The sequence below is a fragment of the Pieris napi genome, chromosome 18, assembly GCF_905475465.1.
Source record: "Pieris napi chromosome 18, ilPieNapi1.2, whole genome shotgun sequence".
NCBI classification, from domain to species: domain Eukaryota; kingdom Metazoa; phylum Arthropoda; class Insecta; order Lepidoptera; family Pieridae; genus Pieris; species Pieris napi.
This window is the reverse complement of record NC_062251.1, coordinates 6,509,767-6,528,606: the sequence shown is the minus strand read 5'-3', so window position 1 is coordinate 6,528,606 and position 18,840 is coordinate 6,509,767. Positions and strand designations below refer to the sequence as shown.

The following is an 18,840-nucleotide window of genomic DNA, read 5'->3' as shown; positions in this document are numbered from 1 at the left end:
ACAACTCATTTGTACACTTGTTGGCCGTGATTTGAAATTAGGCTTTACCAGGTAGAAAGATTTTTGCGACCTCCCGAAGAATAATATATTTCAGTCAATTTTACATAATATCTATCTATCTATATATCTATCTATATTACATATAGGCTATCTTGAACTTACAACTTAATTAATAACATTAATGAAAATATTGATAAATTTTACTTAATGAGGTTTAAGTTTCTATTTAGTTTGATTTTTTGCTCTTTACTTGCGTCTAATTTTCTCCTTGCTGCAGTGAAGTTTATTGGCGGTTGTTTGTGGGATGGTGGAAATAAATGAAACTCTTTGTTTGAAGCTGAGTGTCGTTCGTTTAAAATATTAGCTTGTAACTAAACATAACATTATGGAATAATAACGGAATTACTTCATTGAGTAACTGTTCCCAGGTATTTTCTGTATATATAACAGGGGTTAAACTGACAGGAGACTCATCTGATGTTTAGTGATACCGCCATGGACGCTCTCAATGCCAGGGGTTGCGTCCTTGAGAATTAGTCCGGACTTTTCTTGAGGACCCTAAGTCGTATTACTTCAGAATACTACTACTTTAATGGGCAGCTGGTTCATAGCCCGGCAAAAACTGCCTAAAATGACGTTCAGACGTCATGTCAAATACGTTTTCGGCATAAGGGGCCATCCATAAAGTAGGTCACACGAATTTTAGGACTTTTGAACCCCTCCCCCCGTCCTTGTCACATTTTTATAACCCCCCCTCCTGATGTGACGTCACACATTTTTAAAATTTATCTTTAAATCCTTACCATTCAAAATTCTCGTGAATTTGAGTGTCTCACTTGCATTACAACGCCGCTCTAGAAGTTAAATGACGTTGCATGAGAGATTGTCGCATAGCGAGGATGCTAAATTATTAAGAAATATAGATCAAGTTCGTAAATTTTTTAAATTTTTAATTCACATCCAAACTTTGCGTTTTAGTATTTTACATTTTAACATGTGACGTCACAAAAGTATTGACCCCCCCCCCCCCATGCCCCTTATCACACGATGTCACACTTCGGTGATACCCTCCCTCCCCATTAACGTGTGACGTACTTTATGGATGGCCCCTAATATGTCTTAGTTCGATCTTTTAAAAATCAAACGAAGAATATGTGTCGATAATTTGTCCTCATTTACATATGTATTACTCATATATTCACATGTATGGTTGTGCAGGTGTGGATTGTTTTTACGCCAGCCCTAACAGAATGCCGGAAGGATTGCCCTTACATGGGTCATTGCAATTGACTGCATGTGTTTTTATGTTATAATATAAATAATACAAATAAATCAGTGGCGCTAACCTCTTTAGGGCCTCATTTCTAAATCTGTGTCATGATAATTTTTCAGTCTAATAGGCAATTAGGTGATCAGCCTCCTGTGCCTGACACACGCCGACTTTTTGGGTCTAAGACATGTTGGTTTCCTCACGATGTTTTCCTTCACCGTTCGAGCTAATGTTAAATGCGCATTTAGAAAGTCCATTGGTGCATAACCGGGGATCGAACCTACGACCTCAGGGATGAGAGTCGCACGCTGAAGCCACTAGGCCAACACTGCTCACTATAATATAAATAGACAAGATTAGTGACAAATCTTTCAACGCTACAATCAAACTGATTTATTCTTTATAAGATGACCTGGTGTTTGTATAGGTATGTTATCTAAAGCTGGCGGCTTCAACACATTTACACTTTGTGCTTGTGTAGTGTCTGTGAATAAGCGCGAGACGTGATGTCAAACTGAAATACAATCACAAATACATCATGAAAATACTGTCCGTCTCTCTCGCGCTCGGTCAAGCTTATGAGTATAAAAGAGACAGTTATTGTTTTTCTTTTGCTACTGTTTATGTTGATCTTTACTGTTTTATATTATTATTATTTTATATAGGTATGTTATCTAAAGCTGGCGGCTTCAACACATTTACACTTTGTGCTTGTGTAGTGTCTGTGAATAAGCGCGAGACGTGATGTCAAACTGAAATACAATCACAAATACATCATGAAAAGACTGTCCATCTCTCTCGCGCTCGGTCAAGCTTATGAGTATAAAAGAGACAGTTATTGTTTTTCTTTTGCTACTGTTTATGTTGATCATTACTGTTTTATATTATTATTATTTTATACACGTTGATCTTTTTTCAAACATTACCAGGGCAATCTCGTGAAATGGTGCACAATGTTTTTAATTATTTTAAGCATCTTAATGAAAACAGTTTAATGAAAAAAATTTATATTTAATTTGACATCATATGCGACTGGGGTTTCTAAGAGGAGTATTGAAAGAATAGTTAGTGAAGTAAAAGTGAAGTGTGTTGAGCTAGATGGAAGCTCAAGTCCGAACGCAATGGAGACTCATTGTACGCCCTCTGCCCCAATTAAGGGCTATAGAGTCTAGCCAAAGAAAGAAGATAACGAAAAAGCGCGGCAAATTCAATTTTTTTAGTATGGTATCCCTAAAAGTTTGTGGATTAAACTTACTTGAGACTTGATTTTATCTTATTATTTTTTACATTGATAGTCACTGTATTTCTATGAAATTAAATACTATACGTATTAAGTCTTTTACTATTGATACTTAAAATGACTAGCATTGCATGGAAAACTAAAACTATATTTATAATAAAACACAACTTTATTCGGAATAATCAAATCCTGCGAAAGAAACTAAACATTCTATCAAATAAAACAAAGTTTAGGCTATTATACCTGTTAACTATTCGGAAAAAAATATATAATAGAAATAAAAATGAGTAATTGCATGAAGTATCAAGACAATAAATCATACTAACTTAAATTCAATGACATTCTGTGTTGCCATCCGAAAGTTTACAAATAATTCAATTATCTTCTTTCATTAGGCAGACTCTAGGACATTTAGTCAAGTCAAAGTCTCAATAAACAGTTAAATAAAGAAATAGCTAAGAAAATAAAACACACATTAAAAACTTAATATTTTATTCGCTTTATACAAATATCAACAAAGTGACGAAATCTAAAAATAATTATTGCTATCAATTATAATAAGGTGTCTTAAACCAATCACACAGTACTCATTCGACTTACGTATACCCGTCATAATAATAGGCCATAGAGTAGTATGACACCCGAATGTCAAAGTCAATTTTGACATGCAGGTGTCATTCTCTCAGAATATCTAACATTTTGACACTATTTTATATTTGAATGCGATTAAACACTAGGATTGAAATTTAGAAAACGGTTTTCATTTTTATGAAGTTATACTTCTTTAGGCGCGTTATGAAAAATTGATGAGAGTGAAATTTTACGATGCGCGCGCACCGTGACACAAAATTAACAGAATGAAGTTGCCCACGGAAGATGCTACGGCATTGGACATAATTTAAAAACAACATTCGAATAATAATAGAATTTATGTTACACTTAATGTAAGAGAATAATAATAAATATTTATTTATTTAATTTTTCAAATGAAAACTGAACTTTATTGACTATAATGACTCCTTTTCCAGTCTTTCATTATTTAATTGTAATTAATTATTTGCATGCAATCAAAAACTATTTTTAATAATGCCAAAGAAGTATAACTTCTTACGCGCGTACATAAGTACACGCACCCTTTTTTTTATAGAACATGGGCAAACGGATGCTGGCATTAATGTCCATGGGCGGTATCACTGAACATCAGATGAGCCTACTGCCCGTTTGCCAGTTCTGTATTAAAAAAACCTTTAATTCTTTGTCAAACTCGTGGTTCCCGACGGCCATTCGTAAGTTTAATGATACAATACCTCCACCGTAACCTAGTACCCGCAATTTACATTATTTAAAATAAAATTTACATTTTTTATCTGTTAAAACATTGTATAAATTTATTTATGATCTTTTAATTGATAATTTTTCAATTCCATTGTGTGTCCATAAAAAATCGTACTTAAACTTACTTAAGTGAGTGGTATAGTCTATGAACGTCACAAACTTCAATCTAGGACCTGTCAAACTGGTACGGGGCCGTTCAAGTATTACGGAAGCAGATTTACTTCAATTTATCTCCCCTCCCCCCTCCACTTGTCAGCAAAAGTAAGCAAAGCTCTCAAAAACAACATTACATAAATGTATTATTTTTCTGTAGGAATCCTCGAAAATGCATCTCATTTTCAAGCATAGACATGTGTGGGTAATATGTGTAAAAAAATAAAGAATTACTGTTGACGTAATCACCAAATAAGAAAATCAAAGACCCCCACCCCCCTACAGTGCTTACGTAACACTTAAACGGCCCTACGTCATTATAGTCCGACAGTAATTTTGATATAAAATACAAAAAGAAAGTAAAATTTTGTGAATAGAGTCTGGCTAACGAAAGTAGATACTTTTTATATGACAACACTAAAGTTAGTACGATCAAAATGTCTTGATATTTTTTTATTTTAAATAAGTACATATTAGTTTTAGTTACTTTAGATAATGTTATTGTTCTTTTACAGTCTTGAGATTATTAGCTAACGGTTATGAATTTAAGAAAAACAAAAATAAACGTTCATTATTAATTGAACGATATGATATAGCTGCATGGAGACATCGCTTTTTGCGTACCATTGCATCGAAACGTGCAGAAGGCAAGCCAATAATCTACTTAGATGAAACTTATGTCCACAAAACCTATAAGCCTAAAAAATGTGTGCTTAGTACACGCACACACGTAAGAAGTGAAACTTCTTTATGACCTTATTTTTCGAAAAATGATCTACTATATGCAACTTTACAGAAATTGGTTAAATAAAGTTAAATTAGATAAAGTTTAACAAAAGGCTTTTATTATCATAGACATGAATACAAATGCAATTATTTCATTTTAACTTATTACTGTACTACTATGTAGTACTAAGATTATTACAGAATTTCATTAATTGTAATAGAATTATTAGTATTACTATCATTGTTATCGTTATTATATATTTTTGTTACTAATGGCTTCGAATCTCTTCGGATCAACCGTGGTAGGGACAAGAAAAAGATGGCGCGTAACCGAAAAATGTGACAAATGTGTGTAAGTTTTTTTCCAACGCCGATAAAGTTTGACTTCAAAAAGCAACATGGCGCGTAACGGAAAAATGTGACGCGGAACGAAAAAATGTTACACTAAATTTTTTTCCAACCCCGATAAAGAAGTTTCACTTCAAAAATTGCAAGCATCCACTAGTAATATAAAAATGTCAAAGTATCAAAGTGAGTTGTTCCAACTTTCCTTTTTACTTTAGGGTTGCCATGCTGATATTTTTTAAATTTGCCGCGCTTTTTCAGTATCAACTTTCATTAGCCAGACTCTAACAATTATCTATCGCATAATTTTCCTGCTACTCAAATCCTGAGAACACACACAGTATGTAACACTAAAGCAAAGTTCAAATTTACGTCCTAAGCCCCAACCTCACCAACTGAGCACCATGTATAGTCCTCACATGAACCCTCAAATAACTAGGCCGCGTAAAAAACTTACAACATATATGGCATTGGTATTTCTTTAGACCCGTATGTGTCTCCAAATGCCGTTTCAGCTTTCCCCTGGTGATGAAGCCCTTCCCGCACTGCTGGCAAATGAACGGCTTCTCCTTCGTGTGGGTAAAGCTATGCAATTTCAAATAATAATGCAATTTAAAACCTTTATTACAAACTTCACAAATATATTTCTTCTCCTCCTCTTTGTCGATGTTCTCTATCGCGATCTTGGAGCCGTGGGATTTGAGGTGTTCCTCGAGGTAATAGAAGTGCTGGAACACCTCGCCGCATATGTTGCACACGCGGCTGCGCTCGTCCGACGGTATGACGTCAGTCAGGTTGTGGGTCTCGCCCTTGCGGGGAATTCTACGCGCGTTTTGTAAGACCATAGCAAGGATTTCGTTGCGATTTTCCTCTTGTATCCTAAAATTTAATAAACTTTGACACACACGCAGTTGAAAAGTCACGGGCTATTGGACAAGATATTTTTTGATATATATATTTGTATATGTACTCAAACTCTGATTTTTCATTCCGTAGAATTCTGACTTTTCATAAGTGTTGCTACTAAAAAAGTTCTCCATCGAAAAGGGGACAATTTTGACCCATTTGAGGGCAATAAAAATAAAATGTTACATATTTTTATATTTTGCCTACTAAAGATATACTTAAGTTAGCTTATACAAAAATAACAAATATTTCAATTTTTTATATTAATTTTAATTACTTTATTTTATTCTTTAGCTGGCAACACTGCCTACTAATTGCAGGTTTGGTAAACCTTTTGAATTCAATAAATATTATCTTCACTTTGTATTTCTTTTAAAAGTTAATTTCCTTTTTTATTTTATTTGTGCGTTTTTTACTGTTTGTGATAAAAGGGACGTAATTACCACTCGTCGTTAAACGTGTATAGACTCAAATGTTCAGACTAGTATTGAAATTGAAAAATGCGCCCGGCCAAAAATGTTTGTAATCTCTGACATGTCAAAAAATGATAGCTGTCAGAATTCTACGGAATTAAAAATCAGAGTAGGGGCCTCATAGCCTAGCGGTCTTATTAAATGGCAGCTAGGTGAGGGGTACCGGGTTCGATTCCCGGTTCGAGGGCAAGTTTTAATTTAATTTAAATTTGTTCTCGGCCTTTGGGAGGGCTGTGCGGGCGAGTGCCTAAACCGTACATGGAGGACACGGTCGAATTTCTAAGACAAGCACGAATTATAAAAATCCTATACTTGACGCTGGCTGATGCACAAATCGTGCCAGAGCCATTAAAAAAAAAACAAGAATAAATAGATTTTAGTTTTACGACTTTGTTCCGAGGGCAAGCGATATATTGACAGATTCAATATAATTCAAGGTCATCCAATAAATAATATATTAGAAAATCTTCGTCTATTTTTCAACAATATATATTTTAAACTAACATAAATATACTCACACTCCCTCTCTTTGATGTGTGGACAAATGCATCTGTACATGATATTTTGTATTAAACATATGCGCACAGACCGGACACTCATACTTCAACATATATTTATCCACACTATGACTTATTATATGCCTTTGCAGTTTGCACTGCGCATTAAAAGATTTCGTACATATATCGCATATGAATTCCCGTTCGGGCTTGTGATTTTTTCTATGATAAAGCTGAAATTTTAAACGTTATTAGCTACCTCACGAGCCTCGACTGTACGGACGGGTGCTCGTTAATTTAACGTCCCGTACGTTCAATGGTACGTTGAAAACGTTACGGCGAGTTACATGGGGGGGGGGGGTCAATAATCTCCAAAAATTGCGTTACCTAATACTTGAACGCTCCCTAAGGCGAAAGATAAAAAAAAATTATCTTGTTACACCGTGGTCTCTATCTACCCTCCGGGAAAAAGGCGTGTTTAAACACCTCTCATGATATTGTGTTTACGCTATGTTAGAAAGAGACAGATGAAACAAAGTCAGTTTAACTTTTTCATCTCTTTGCATTATATTATGTTTAAGCTATGATGAAAAGAGAGAGATGAAACGAAATCAGCACAGCTTTCTCGTCTCGTTCTGATAAATTGGTTTACGCTATGATGAAAAGAGAGACATGAAACTGAATCAGTACAACTCTTTCGTCTCTTTCTTATTAATCGTGTTCACGCTATGATGAAAAGACTATACAATTAGACTGACTCAATATACCGTAATTAATCAAAATAATTTCAAAAATATAAGAATTTTTAGTTTTACTCACCATACTCTCTCTCTTTTTATACAACTTATCACATATAGTACATTGGTAGGGCTTTGGTCCTGTATGACTTCCTTCGTGAACCTTCAGATTCTCTTCATCCTCTACTTCTAGAAGACAGTAGTGACATCTATATTTAATTTCTTCGCCTTCATGGGATTTTTTATGGATCTGAAATTGTTATAAACAGTATTAAATTTAAAGTATAACCACGATATCATCAAAATCAATTCATTAGTTTTTGACATACACAAATTTCTTCTACATGTTTTTAACGTACTTTTTTTTAATTAACTTTATTAACTATATTATAATAAATACAGTGAAAAATAAATGAAAATGTTTAGACACTTGTGTTGGGGTTGACTCGCTACTTCCCTTATTTATAAAATATTAAGACAGTTGTTAGAAAAGAATACAAAACAAAACCCAGCTAAGAAGAAAAGCCGGTAAAAAATTTAATAAAATTTAACTCTCTGAACTTATTCTATGCATGCGTTTTTGTGTGTATGTGCGCATGTGTGTGTGTGAGTGAGTGTGTGCTTGTTGTTAATTATATAATATAATTATGTATGTATGTCTCAAACTACTAACAAATGTATCATGAATGCGTTAGTGTTATTTATAAATAAATAAAATACTACAAAAAATCTATATAAAATGTTTTTTTTTATAAGAATTTTCAAAATCTAAAACGGGAACGGCTGGACCGAAAATTAAATGCGTCGCCGGCCTTTATGTACCGCAATCATTACCTGTAATGTATGAAGATGCAAAAATCTCTTATGACAATATTCACACGCGTGAGGCCTCTTTCGATATTTCTTCGACTTGTCGTTCATTTTCTTCGATAATTTCTTGACAGCCTTTTTCACTTTCTCTCTGAAATAAATTAACATTTACTTTCATAGCTGTCAGAACTACCTCCGTTTTAAAGTCGGTTAGAAAACAGAGAGCAGTGTTCGTTTTTTTAGCAGAGGCGAATTTAAAATGGTAATAAATGTTTATATCCTATGGTTCTGTAATCTTGAGTGATACACTTAGTATATGGTCAAAATATAATAAGGGGCAGCCCTTGCCCTTGAGGTCGCAGGTTCGAATCACTGCGCACCAATGGACTTTCTGTCTATGTGTGCATATTACAAAATATAAAATATGTTTATTATAGAACATAAGATACATGTATCACTTATTCCACGTCATTAAATTTCAATTTGTAGGCATCCCTACTCATCGGCAAAGAAGACAGAGGGTGTAGGCCGAGAGAAAAAGCCGGCGTAGAAAAACTCTCGGTACTCTTTTAAAAAAAACGTACACTCGTTCATACAGTGAGAACATCGTAAGTACATCGGCATAAGACCCAACATTATTATGCCTTCTGTGCCTGATCTATTGTTTACTTTCACTGTGCATGAAAGTGCCCGAAGAAGTGTCTTAGGGGTCGTTCAAGTATTACGTAAGCAGATTTACTGCAATTTATCCTTCTGAAAGAAGTTATACTTCTTTGGCTTTCTTTATTTTTTTAAAATATTAAATAATTAATAATAAATATTTAGCCTTAATAATTTAACAATATTTAATATTTAGTATATTATTCAATTATTAATTAATTTTAATAATAAGTATTATTTATTATATTATTAATTCAATTTAATAACTAGGTATGTTTCATAACCTTTTAACTAAGTAACAATGTCTTTGTGAAAAAGCATTGCTAAATTTCTTTGAAAAAATTATTAAAACTCCTTTATTTGTTTAAATAGTACCTACTACAAATGTCATTAAGGTAATTCAAAATTCTTAACATAGCTGCTAACTTCACGCATATTCTATTTCTTTTTACTTGTAGATTGTCTTATTCCCATCTCGCTCGCGCACGCTCGGCGCCCATACTGATAATTTTGTGTCACGGTGCGCGCGCATCGTAAAATGTCACTATCATAATTTTTTCATAACGCGCCTAAAGAAGTATAACTTCAATAATTACTGTTGACGTTATCACCAAATAATGTAAGGTCTTTGAGACCTCCCCCCCCCCATAGTTTTTACGTGTGTGCGTAATACTTGAAAGGCCCTTTAGCTGGGGTAAAAAACACGATGACACACAACACACATGAAAAGAAGTCAATACTCACTTATCCTCATCATCCTTTTCGTTTTTCGCATCATTTTCCGATTTGACTTCATCTGAAAAGTATGTTACAAAAATTCAAAACTCCAGTATGAATATAATCACGTGACCAAACGCTTTCATAAAAAATAAATCAATGGCGCTTCAACCTTTTTAGGTCTGGGCCTCAAGATCTGTGTATCTGTTTCATCTTTTGTTAAATTAATAGGCATAGGTGATCAGCCATCTGTGCCTGACACACGCAACTTATTAAGTCTAAATCAAGGTTTCCTCGCGATGTTTTCGTGATGTGCAGCGTTTTTGTCGAAGAAAAGGGATAGAGCGATAGAGAGAGAATGAGAAGGGCGAATTACCTTATAGAAATTCTATTTTTAAAATTAAAATTTCGTAAAGAGGATTTATGAAATACTATTTTATATTTTATGCAAAATAACGTATTGAAATCTCAAATGACGAATTGTAAATTACACTGCCACGTGTTTTTATTATCGAAGAAATAAAAAAAAAAACATTTTAATATTTGTATTATTTTCGACACTTTTAATATATCAATCATAATTAAATTCCTGACATATCTTCCTTTTCCCTCCCTCTAAGTCTAGGAAATCTAAAGTTTTAGATTTGTAGAAATATGAACAAGACTTAAAAATTATTTTGCCAAAGAAGTTTCACCGCACTTTTGAAGTGAAACTTCTTTATCGGGGTTGGAAAAAAATTTAGTGTAACATTTTTTCTTTACGCGTCACATTTTTCCGTTACGCGCCATCTTTTGAAGTGAAACTTCTTTATCGGCGTTGGAAAAAAATTTACACACATTTGTCACATTTTTCGGTTACTCGCCATCTTTTTCTTGTCCCTACCACGGTTGATCCGAAGAGATTCGAAGCCATTAATAACAAAAATATATAATAACGATAACAATGATAGTAATACTAATAATTCTATTACAATTAATGAAATTCTGTAATAATCTTAGTACTACATAGTAGTACAGTAATAAGTTAAAATGAAATAATTGTATTTGTATTCATGTCTATGATAATAAAAGCCTTTTGTTAAACTTTATCTAATTTAACTTTATTTAACCAATTTCGTTATGTTGCATATAGTAGATCATTTTTCGAAAAATAAGGTCATAAAGAAGTTTCACTTCTTACGTGTGTACACCTAGTACACGCACACATTTTTTTTTTTTAGTTAGAATTTCCCGACGCATTCACAAACACACCGTCCTACCTTTCAACGATTCCGGATGCGTCAAAACGTGCCTGTGCATTTTGCTCGCCGTTATAAACCCCATATCACATATATAACATTTGAACGGACGTTCGCCCGTGTGCGTACGCATGTGCACGCGCATGTACGACGCCGTACTAAGACTTTTATCGCACACGGGACACTTGACGCCGATCGTTGTTATCTCTAATGGCTCCTCCGGTTTCAACCAAGTGTTTGATGGGAAATAATCCTCGTCTGAATCGCTGTAATGTGATAGAAGAATAAAAATCAATTACAAAAAATGAACCTGATTTATGAATCTGTTTCATGATCATTTTTCAAAGAGGCAAGGTAGCGTTCAAGTATTACGTAACGCGTTTTGGGAGGGGGGGGGGTGTCCTTTTGTAAAACATTACGATGCGGGGCGGGGATTGAATTACACGTTATTGTTAATATTATTTTCGACTTACACCACATAATAGTAACTAAAGAGGCACAAGGTGATCACGAAACGTTTTACTATCCTTGAGTACAGTACTGTACTGGGGTACTGAAAAACGTTACGGCGAGATACATGGGGGGGGGGTCAATAATCTCCAAAAATTGCGTTACGTAATACTTGAACGCTCCGTAACGTTTTTTTGTACCCAAGTATAGTAAAACGTTTCGTGACCACCTAGTGACTCTTTATACCTAAAAGTTACCACTATGTGGTGTAAAGTACAAAAGGACCCCCCCCCCCCATAAAATTCGTTACGTAATACTTGAACGCTCCCCAAGTAGGTGATAAGCTCTGTACACACACCGTCTTTTTGGGTCTAAGGCCGGTTTCCTCACAGTGTTTTCCTTCATACATAGTCAAGTTTTATAAAAATCTGATAAGTAGTTTTTGAGTGTCCAAGCATTTTCGCATTTTTATAGAACAGGGGGCAAACGGGCAGGAGGCTCACCTGATGTTAAGTGATACTGCTTCCTACGGATACTCTCAATGTTAGAGGGCTCGCGAGTGCGTTGCCGGTCTTTTAAGAATTGGTACGCTCTTTTTTTGAAAGACCCTAAGTCGAATTGGTTCGTAAATACTTCAGTGGGCAGCTGGTTCCACAAAGTGGTGTTGCGCGGCAAAAACTGCCTTGATGAAACTCAGCTGCAGGTATTAATCAGAACAACTCCTCTGAACACTATGGTAAATGTGGTAGAAGATGCAGAGTGACCCCACATCTCTACGCAACTTATAATAATAATTTTGTTTTTAGGGCTCAGTGTCAAAAATTATTACTTACTCATTATTTACACTTGCGTCATCTCTATCATTATCATTAGCCTCATTATCATTCACATAATTATTTGTATCATCATTAATTCCATTATCAATAACCGCATCATCATAATTATAATCAACATCCTCTATTTCTTCTTTAATTTCAACATCATCCATAGGCACTTTAACAACTTCTATTTCTAAATTTCTATCTTCTACTTCTTTTTTACTCTCTTTAATATCTTCTTTCTCGTTTTCTATTGTCGGACTTGGCCATTCGTTAGACCATAAATCATCTTTCGACTTAGTTTTCTCCATTTCTTGTTTTTCGCGTAGTTGTTCTTCTAATTCTTTTAAATATGGTAATATTGCATTGAAGTCTGAAAATTATATGAATCAGTGTTAGGGAGCGTTCAAGTATTACGTAACGAATTTTGGGGGGGGGTCCTTTTCTAAAACGTTACAACGCGGGGCGGGGATTGAATTACGCGTTATTGTTAATATTATTTTCGACTTTCCACTACTTTACACCACATAATGGTAACTTTTAGGTATAAAGAGTCACTGGGTGGTCACGAAACGTTTTACCATTGGGTACAGAAAAACGTTACATGGGGGGGGGGGGGGGGGGTCAATAATCTCCAAAAATTGCGTGACGTAATACTTGAACGCTCCCTTAAATACCTACGACGTCACAGCATTGATTAATAATAATAATACAGTGGCGCTACAACCCCATTACATTAAATTTAACACTTTTTTTTTTTAAATGGCTCTGGCACGATTTGTATATTAGCCAGCGTCAAGTATAGGATTTTTTATAATTCGTGCTTCGTCTTTAGAAATTCGACCGTGTCCTTCATGTACGGTTTAAGCACTCGCCCGGTACCGCACAACCCTCCCAAAGGCCGAGAACAAATTTTAAATTAAATTAAAACTTGCCCTCGAACCGGGAATCGAACCCGGTACCCCTCACCTAGCTGCCACTTAATAAGACCGCTAGGCTATGAGGCCCCCTAAAAAATTTAACACTTCAATGACCACAAATTAACAAATCTCTTACAAACTATAGACCATGATAAAGTCAGGTGTTATATTGACAAGCCGAAATTAAATTTAAGTCTAATTTGCAATATAAACTTTTTCACATACCATATGGTTCACCTTCTAATTTGTCTTCAGCGTGTTTTTTATCAAAATGTCGCGTTAGGATTTCAAATCTGAAATATGTCACTAACTGTCATAAAAATATATACAATAATCATTGATATACAAAAAACCCAAGATGCACACTCAACGTCAAAAAAACGTCCTCAAAAAATGAGCGCAACATTCTAAATTGTGCGCTCATTTCAAATAGTCTCGCGTCTACAAGTGGAGTCGATGTTATTTATTTGTGTTTTTTTTTATAAATAAATTTATGTACTCTTGAACTTTTTTGTGTGTAGTTTTTGACAAATATATTTACGCTATATAAAGTGTGGGTCAGGAGGTAGCCAATTTAACATTTTTTTTTAATTTAAAGAAAAAACTTTTTAACCGGATTAAAGTTATGTATTATTATAAATTTACAACTACTTAACATCCAACACCTTTTGTCTTCAGTCACCGTGACCACTCACGCTGTAAAGCACCCGAAAAGTCGGATAAATTTAAAATTATGTTAAATAGTTGTAAATAAAAAAGTCATGTTCGACTCCACTCAATACCTTGTCCTACCGACCACGGTCGGTCGTAAAATTTTATTGCTTTAAGTACGTATACACTGCGTTGTAATAACAACTTTAAGCAATTCGCGTAAGGTTGATTTTGCAATAATATATGCTTGTAACATATACTGTTATGGACAGAAATAGTGTTTCGGGACACTTTCGAGCGTTACTTTTATATGAGACTGTGCATCTTGGGTTTTTTGTATATCAATGACAATAATATAAATTATAACAATTGCAATTAAACCAATTGGAATTAGTAATATTACTATCTGTATTTTTGAAGTTATAATTCTTTAGGCGCGTTATGAAAACTTGATGAGTGAAATTTTACGATGCGCGCGCACCGTGACACAAAATTAACAGAATGAAGTTGCCCACGGAAGATGCTACGGCATTGGACATAATTTAAAAACAACATTCGAATAATAATAGAATTTATGTTACACTTTATTTAAGAGAATAATAATAAATATTTATTTATTTAACTTTTCAAATGTAAACTGAACTTTATTGACTATAATGACTCCTTTTCCAGTCTTTGATTATTTAATTGTAATTAATTATTTGCATGCAATCAAAAACTATTTTTAATAATGCCAAAGAAGTATAACTTCTTACGCGCGTACACGCACGCACCCTTTTTTTTAAATTATATAGTAATTATAAGTAAAATTATTTTATAAATGGCGCCAAATAGGCAACCCGGGCGCGGCCACAGATAATTTGATATACATAAACAATAGATAAACAAATTTAAGAACTTTATTAGTCAACAAAGTCTAGTATGTGTTTGAGAACATTGATGTGGTCCATAGAGCACTATACTGCAAATACTGGCTGCTTTTGGACTGTATGGCACAACAGTAAAAAAAAATATGACCTTAAAAGAAAAAAAAATACAAAAAACATTGGAAATTTGGTTAAATTCATACCTGTAAAACTTTCTATAACAAATTCTGCACTGATATTGGACAGATAAATGAAATCTCTTATTGTGTCGTCCAAGCTTGCTAGCCGTTATAAAGGATTGCCCACATTGTTCACAGGTGTATGGCTTTTCATCTATAAATGGAGAATTATTTACAATAGTTAGTTAATACCCATTAACTAGTAGTAATAGGCTTAAACAATTATCCTTTTAATAGTTGATCCTAATTACACAAAGAGTTTATCACTGTTAAAGGTATACATTATTGTGACTATTAAAAATATCATTGTACTTTAAAAGAATTTTTGCAGTGTTTAAAAGAAATATTGTTTAGTATTAAGTACAGCAAACAAGCAAGCAATTAAATAATGATTTTTGTTCACAATACTAAAATATAGCAGTTATTACGGCAATTGTAGACTCTGTAGCATGCATATTATGTTAGTTGGCACTCTAGGCATACTGTGATATCATGATTAGTTCTACAAATATACAAGCACAGATTCTAATAAATACATTTTTGTCTTACCTGTATGTGATCTAACATGTAACTTCAAATAATAACTTAATATAAACTGTTTCTGACAGGCGAAACATTTATAAATCTTTTCTAAATTTGTGGATTCTGTTGCCTTTTCTTGGGGTTTTAGTTCTTCTGGATTACTTTTGTTTTTCACATCATTGTTGTTTAAACCAAATTCTGTCGCTTTCTCGTTACCAATATAACCATCTTCAGGTTTTATATCAATATCAGGCACTGTCTCCTTTTTCATTTTCTTTAACTTCTTCTGTTCCTTTTTTAATCTTTTCTTTTTCAATGCATTCTTCACTCTTAAATCATAACTTGTTGTTCTACCCTTGTGTGTTGCAACATGTGAATCTAATTCTCTAAGTGTCGGAAAACTTATATTACAAACAGCACAGCCATAGAATGGATATCCTTCTTGTGTGATCTTTTGAGAAATAAAACTCTTTTTCTCTTTTTTAACTTTGCCATTGGTTTTTAAAAAAGGTTTTATATCAAAGTTTACACTTGGATCTTGTTGTTTCTCACTTTGTATATGAGCTGTGGGAGTTGTATTTTCATAGTTGGTGTTATTAGAAGTACTGCTTGGAGGTAATGTGTAGAATTCTTCTGGTTTAACAGCAAACTGATATGTTGGGTTAATTGTGTTTGGAAACTGACCATAGTGGTAATGAGACAGGTAAGAAAAGGCTCCCAACGGATCCACATCAGAAACTGCTGGTTCCACCATTTTAGCCTGTAATAATTTTAAAAGTAGAAAAAACTCCTAGAGATTTTGATGCATAAAACACTTATGCTTTTAATTTAAGAATGTTTACAAAACAAGTAAACTTTAGAATATACAAATATTCTAAAGTTTACCTTTGCCTTTGAACTACGAAGAATGTAGGGGAAAATGTTAATCAATACGTTGTATGTTAAAAAACACGACATAATTCATCAGACGTCAGAAAGAAACGTTTTTTTAGGTTTTTACATAAAAAACACTAAAGCGCGAACCAGAGTATAACTAGTTCTAACAATTGTATATATTGTACAAAGTATTTAGTTACCTAAATAAATTTATGATACAACAATGTTACGAGTTGAGCATATTTTATATACAAAAGAATAATTAAGTTGATATTGCTTATAAAATCCACACTTTATTTTTGATCGAAATCAACATTCACATGTCATGAGTTAATTGTAAGTTATCATTTTTCAATATTATCATTTCAAGCTGTTATGTCAAAAACAGATGACAATTAACATGTTACGTTCAAAACTATACATATGCTCTATATTTAATCTGTGATCAACAGTTTGAATGATCTCCTGTATAATATATTATGTGGTGACGATTTCCGAAATTTAGTAATGTTGTTATTTTGGTATCTTAAATTATTTGAACCATTAAAATTATAATAATGTCCAGAACTTACTTGTTGCTACTAGTTTCTTTACAATCTTCATTATACAAGTTAACGACCTAGTTCATGTATATCTTGTTCTTGTGTACACACTTGACGTGGAATGTTTTTACTGTCCAGTAGGATAATTATATAATAACATCGTAAGCAATAAACAAATAATTTATAATAACGCAAACAATATTTTTACAAGACATCTCCACAAGATTTTTCAAAAGAGCATCAAAAGATTAATAACAATCAAACTAAGGTCATATAATATTATATAAAATTCTCGTGTCACAATTAAACTCCTCCGAAATGGCTAGACCGATTTTTGTGAAATTTTGAGCGCATATCGGTTAGATCTGCGAATCGGACAACAGGGCGGTCCATTCCCTAAATTGTTATTTTTTTGTTTTTACGATACAGCATAAAAATACATACAACCCTTAATTTTCACCCCTCTACGATCAACCCCTATTTTTTTACAGTAGATATTTATTTTTATGGAACTAAAAAAATATTTTCTGGAAATAATATAGCTGGCAAACCAACGTTTACTGGGTCACCTAATATTATATACGACAGAGGTTACAACATAGTTTTACTTAAAATGTACCACTAATCCTCAAAATGCTTAAGAGACTCTTACCATCAGCTTTGTTTTAAACGCCAAAAGTATGAAGCAGGAGTGTAGTCATTTTGTTCTTCAATAAGGGTGATAAACACAACAACGCCAACACATACATACACTTAGGCAGATCGTACAGAAAACCGAAGAGTACCATTTACCACTATGTCTAGCGTTTTTGGACTACGAAAAAGCGTCCAATATTATGACAGACTACAAGAGCAATGCACTAAGGCTATTTCACTTCAGCGAGGTGAAGCGAACTTCAGGCGTTTAAACTCCTTGAACAGGACGACTGAGGCCTGAATATCTATGGCGTTATCATGGGAGTCTCTGGAAGATCTCCACCGAATGCTCATCGAGCTTCAGAGAGTCTCAAATCAATGAAATGAACATGGATAAGGCACAACCTAGACCAGTAACATTGGGAAACTCAATTCTCGAGGTAGTGGATACGTTTATCTTTAATACTAAATTAGGTAGATGCAATTTCAAGGAAATCGAAGAGTCCGCCTTAAGCAGCATTCAATAAATTTAAAATGGCTTTTCAGCTATTACAGTCTCAATACTTAGTCAAAAGTCTTCGAACAGTCAGAACCAGTGAACCTACAGCCTTGCGATTCTGTAACTCACTTTTCGAACTCTCACTGCGGTTTTCGCAAACAATAAACTACAAGCTCCCCTCCTTATCAGAATGCCAAATCGTAAAATGACTGCTTCACGACTGATTTGAGCGCGACCGCCGCTGCGAACAGATTTTATTTGTTTAATAGTTAATACATTTTATAGAATATTCTCAAACCATTTGAATTTTACATGTATTTGTAATTCCAAAAATTTAATGGAATTAATTTAATTACGATACTGTGGCTGTTTTGGTAGCGTAGTAACTAATCAATGAAAATAAGTAATATTTTGGCTTTATTTTTATCAACTACGGAAGCGAAAATTAGGGCTATCAGCAAGACTATTAATTAACAATTCTAACTTTGTTGCGTAAACAACATATTATATAATGATTATATATTTATTCAAATAAAGCCTAAACATAACAATCAAATATACAGTATTTAATTTTTTTTAACTTACATAATAATACATAACTAATTTAAAAAGTTTGATCCTTTAACGCTGGCAGCATTTCCTCGCTGTATTGCGATACTTATTCGTTGAGGAAAGCACCAGCTCTGGGCTCACCGGTACTATCCACCAGGCGCCAACTTAAATCTTTAATTAGCGCATGTGCATTTGAACCCCACGGCCCAAGAGTCTCTACTC

At 33.8% G+C, this 18,840-nt stretch overlaps 1 protein-coding gene across 1 annotated transcript; it reads right to left on the bottom strand.

Moving 5' to 3' along the window:
* Window positions 1–5,150: 5,150 nt before the first annotated feature.
* LOC125058726 (zinc finger protein Xfin-like) lies at window positions 5,151–16,713 on the bottom strand. The gene is made up of 11 exons (XM_047662860.1): window positions 16,590–16,713; window positions 15,541–16,273; window positions 15,016–15,145; window positions 13,521–13,588; window positions 12,391–12,748; window positions 11,129–11,373; window positions 9,897–9,948; window positions 8,517–8,643; window positions 7,765–7,932; window positions 6,967–7,178; window positions 5,151–5,948 (listed from the first exon to the last, which is right to left on the bottom strand). Exons 2-11 carry the CDS (start codon window positions 16,265–16,267, stop codon window positions 5,438–5,440), a joined length of 2,598 nt encoding a protein of 865 aa, XP_047518816.1. The 5' UTR covers window positions 16,268–16,273; window positions 16,590–16,713; the 3' UTR covers window positions 5,151–5,437.
* Window positions 16,714–18,840: the final 2,127 nt, after the last annotated feature.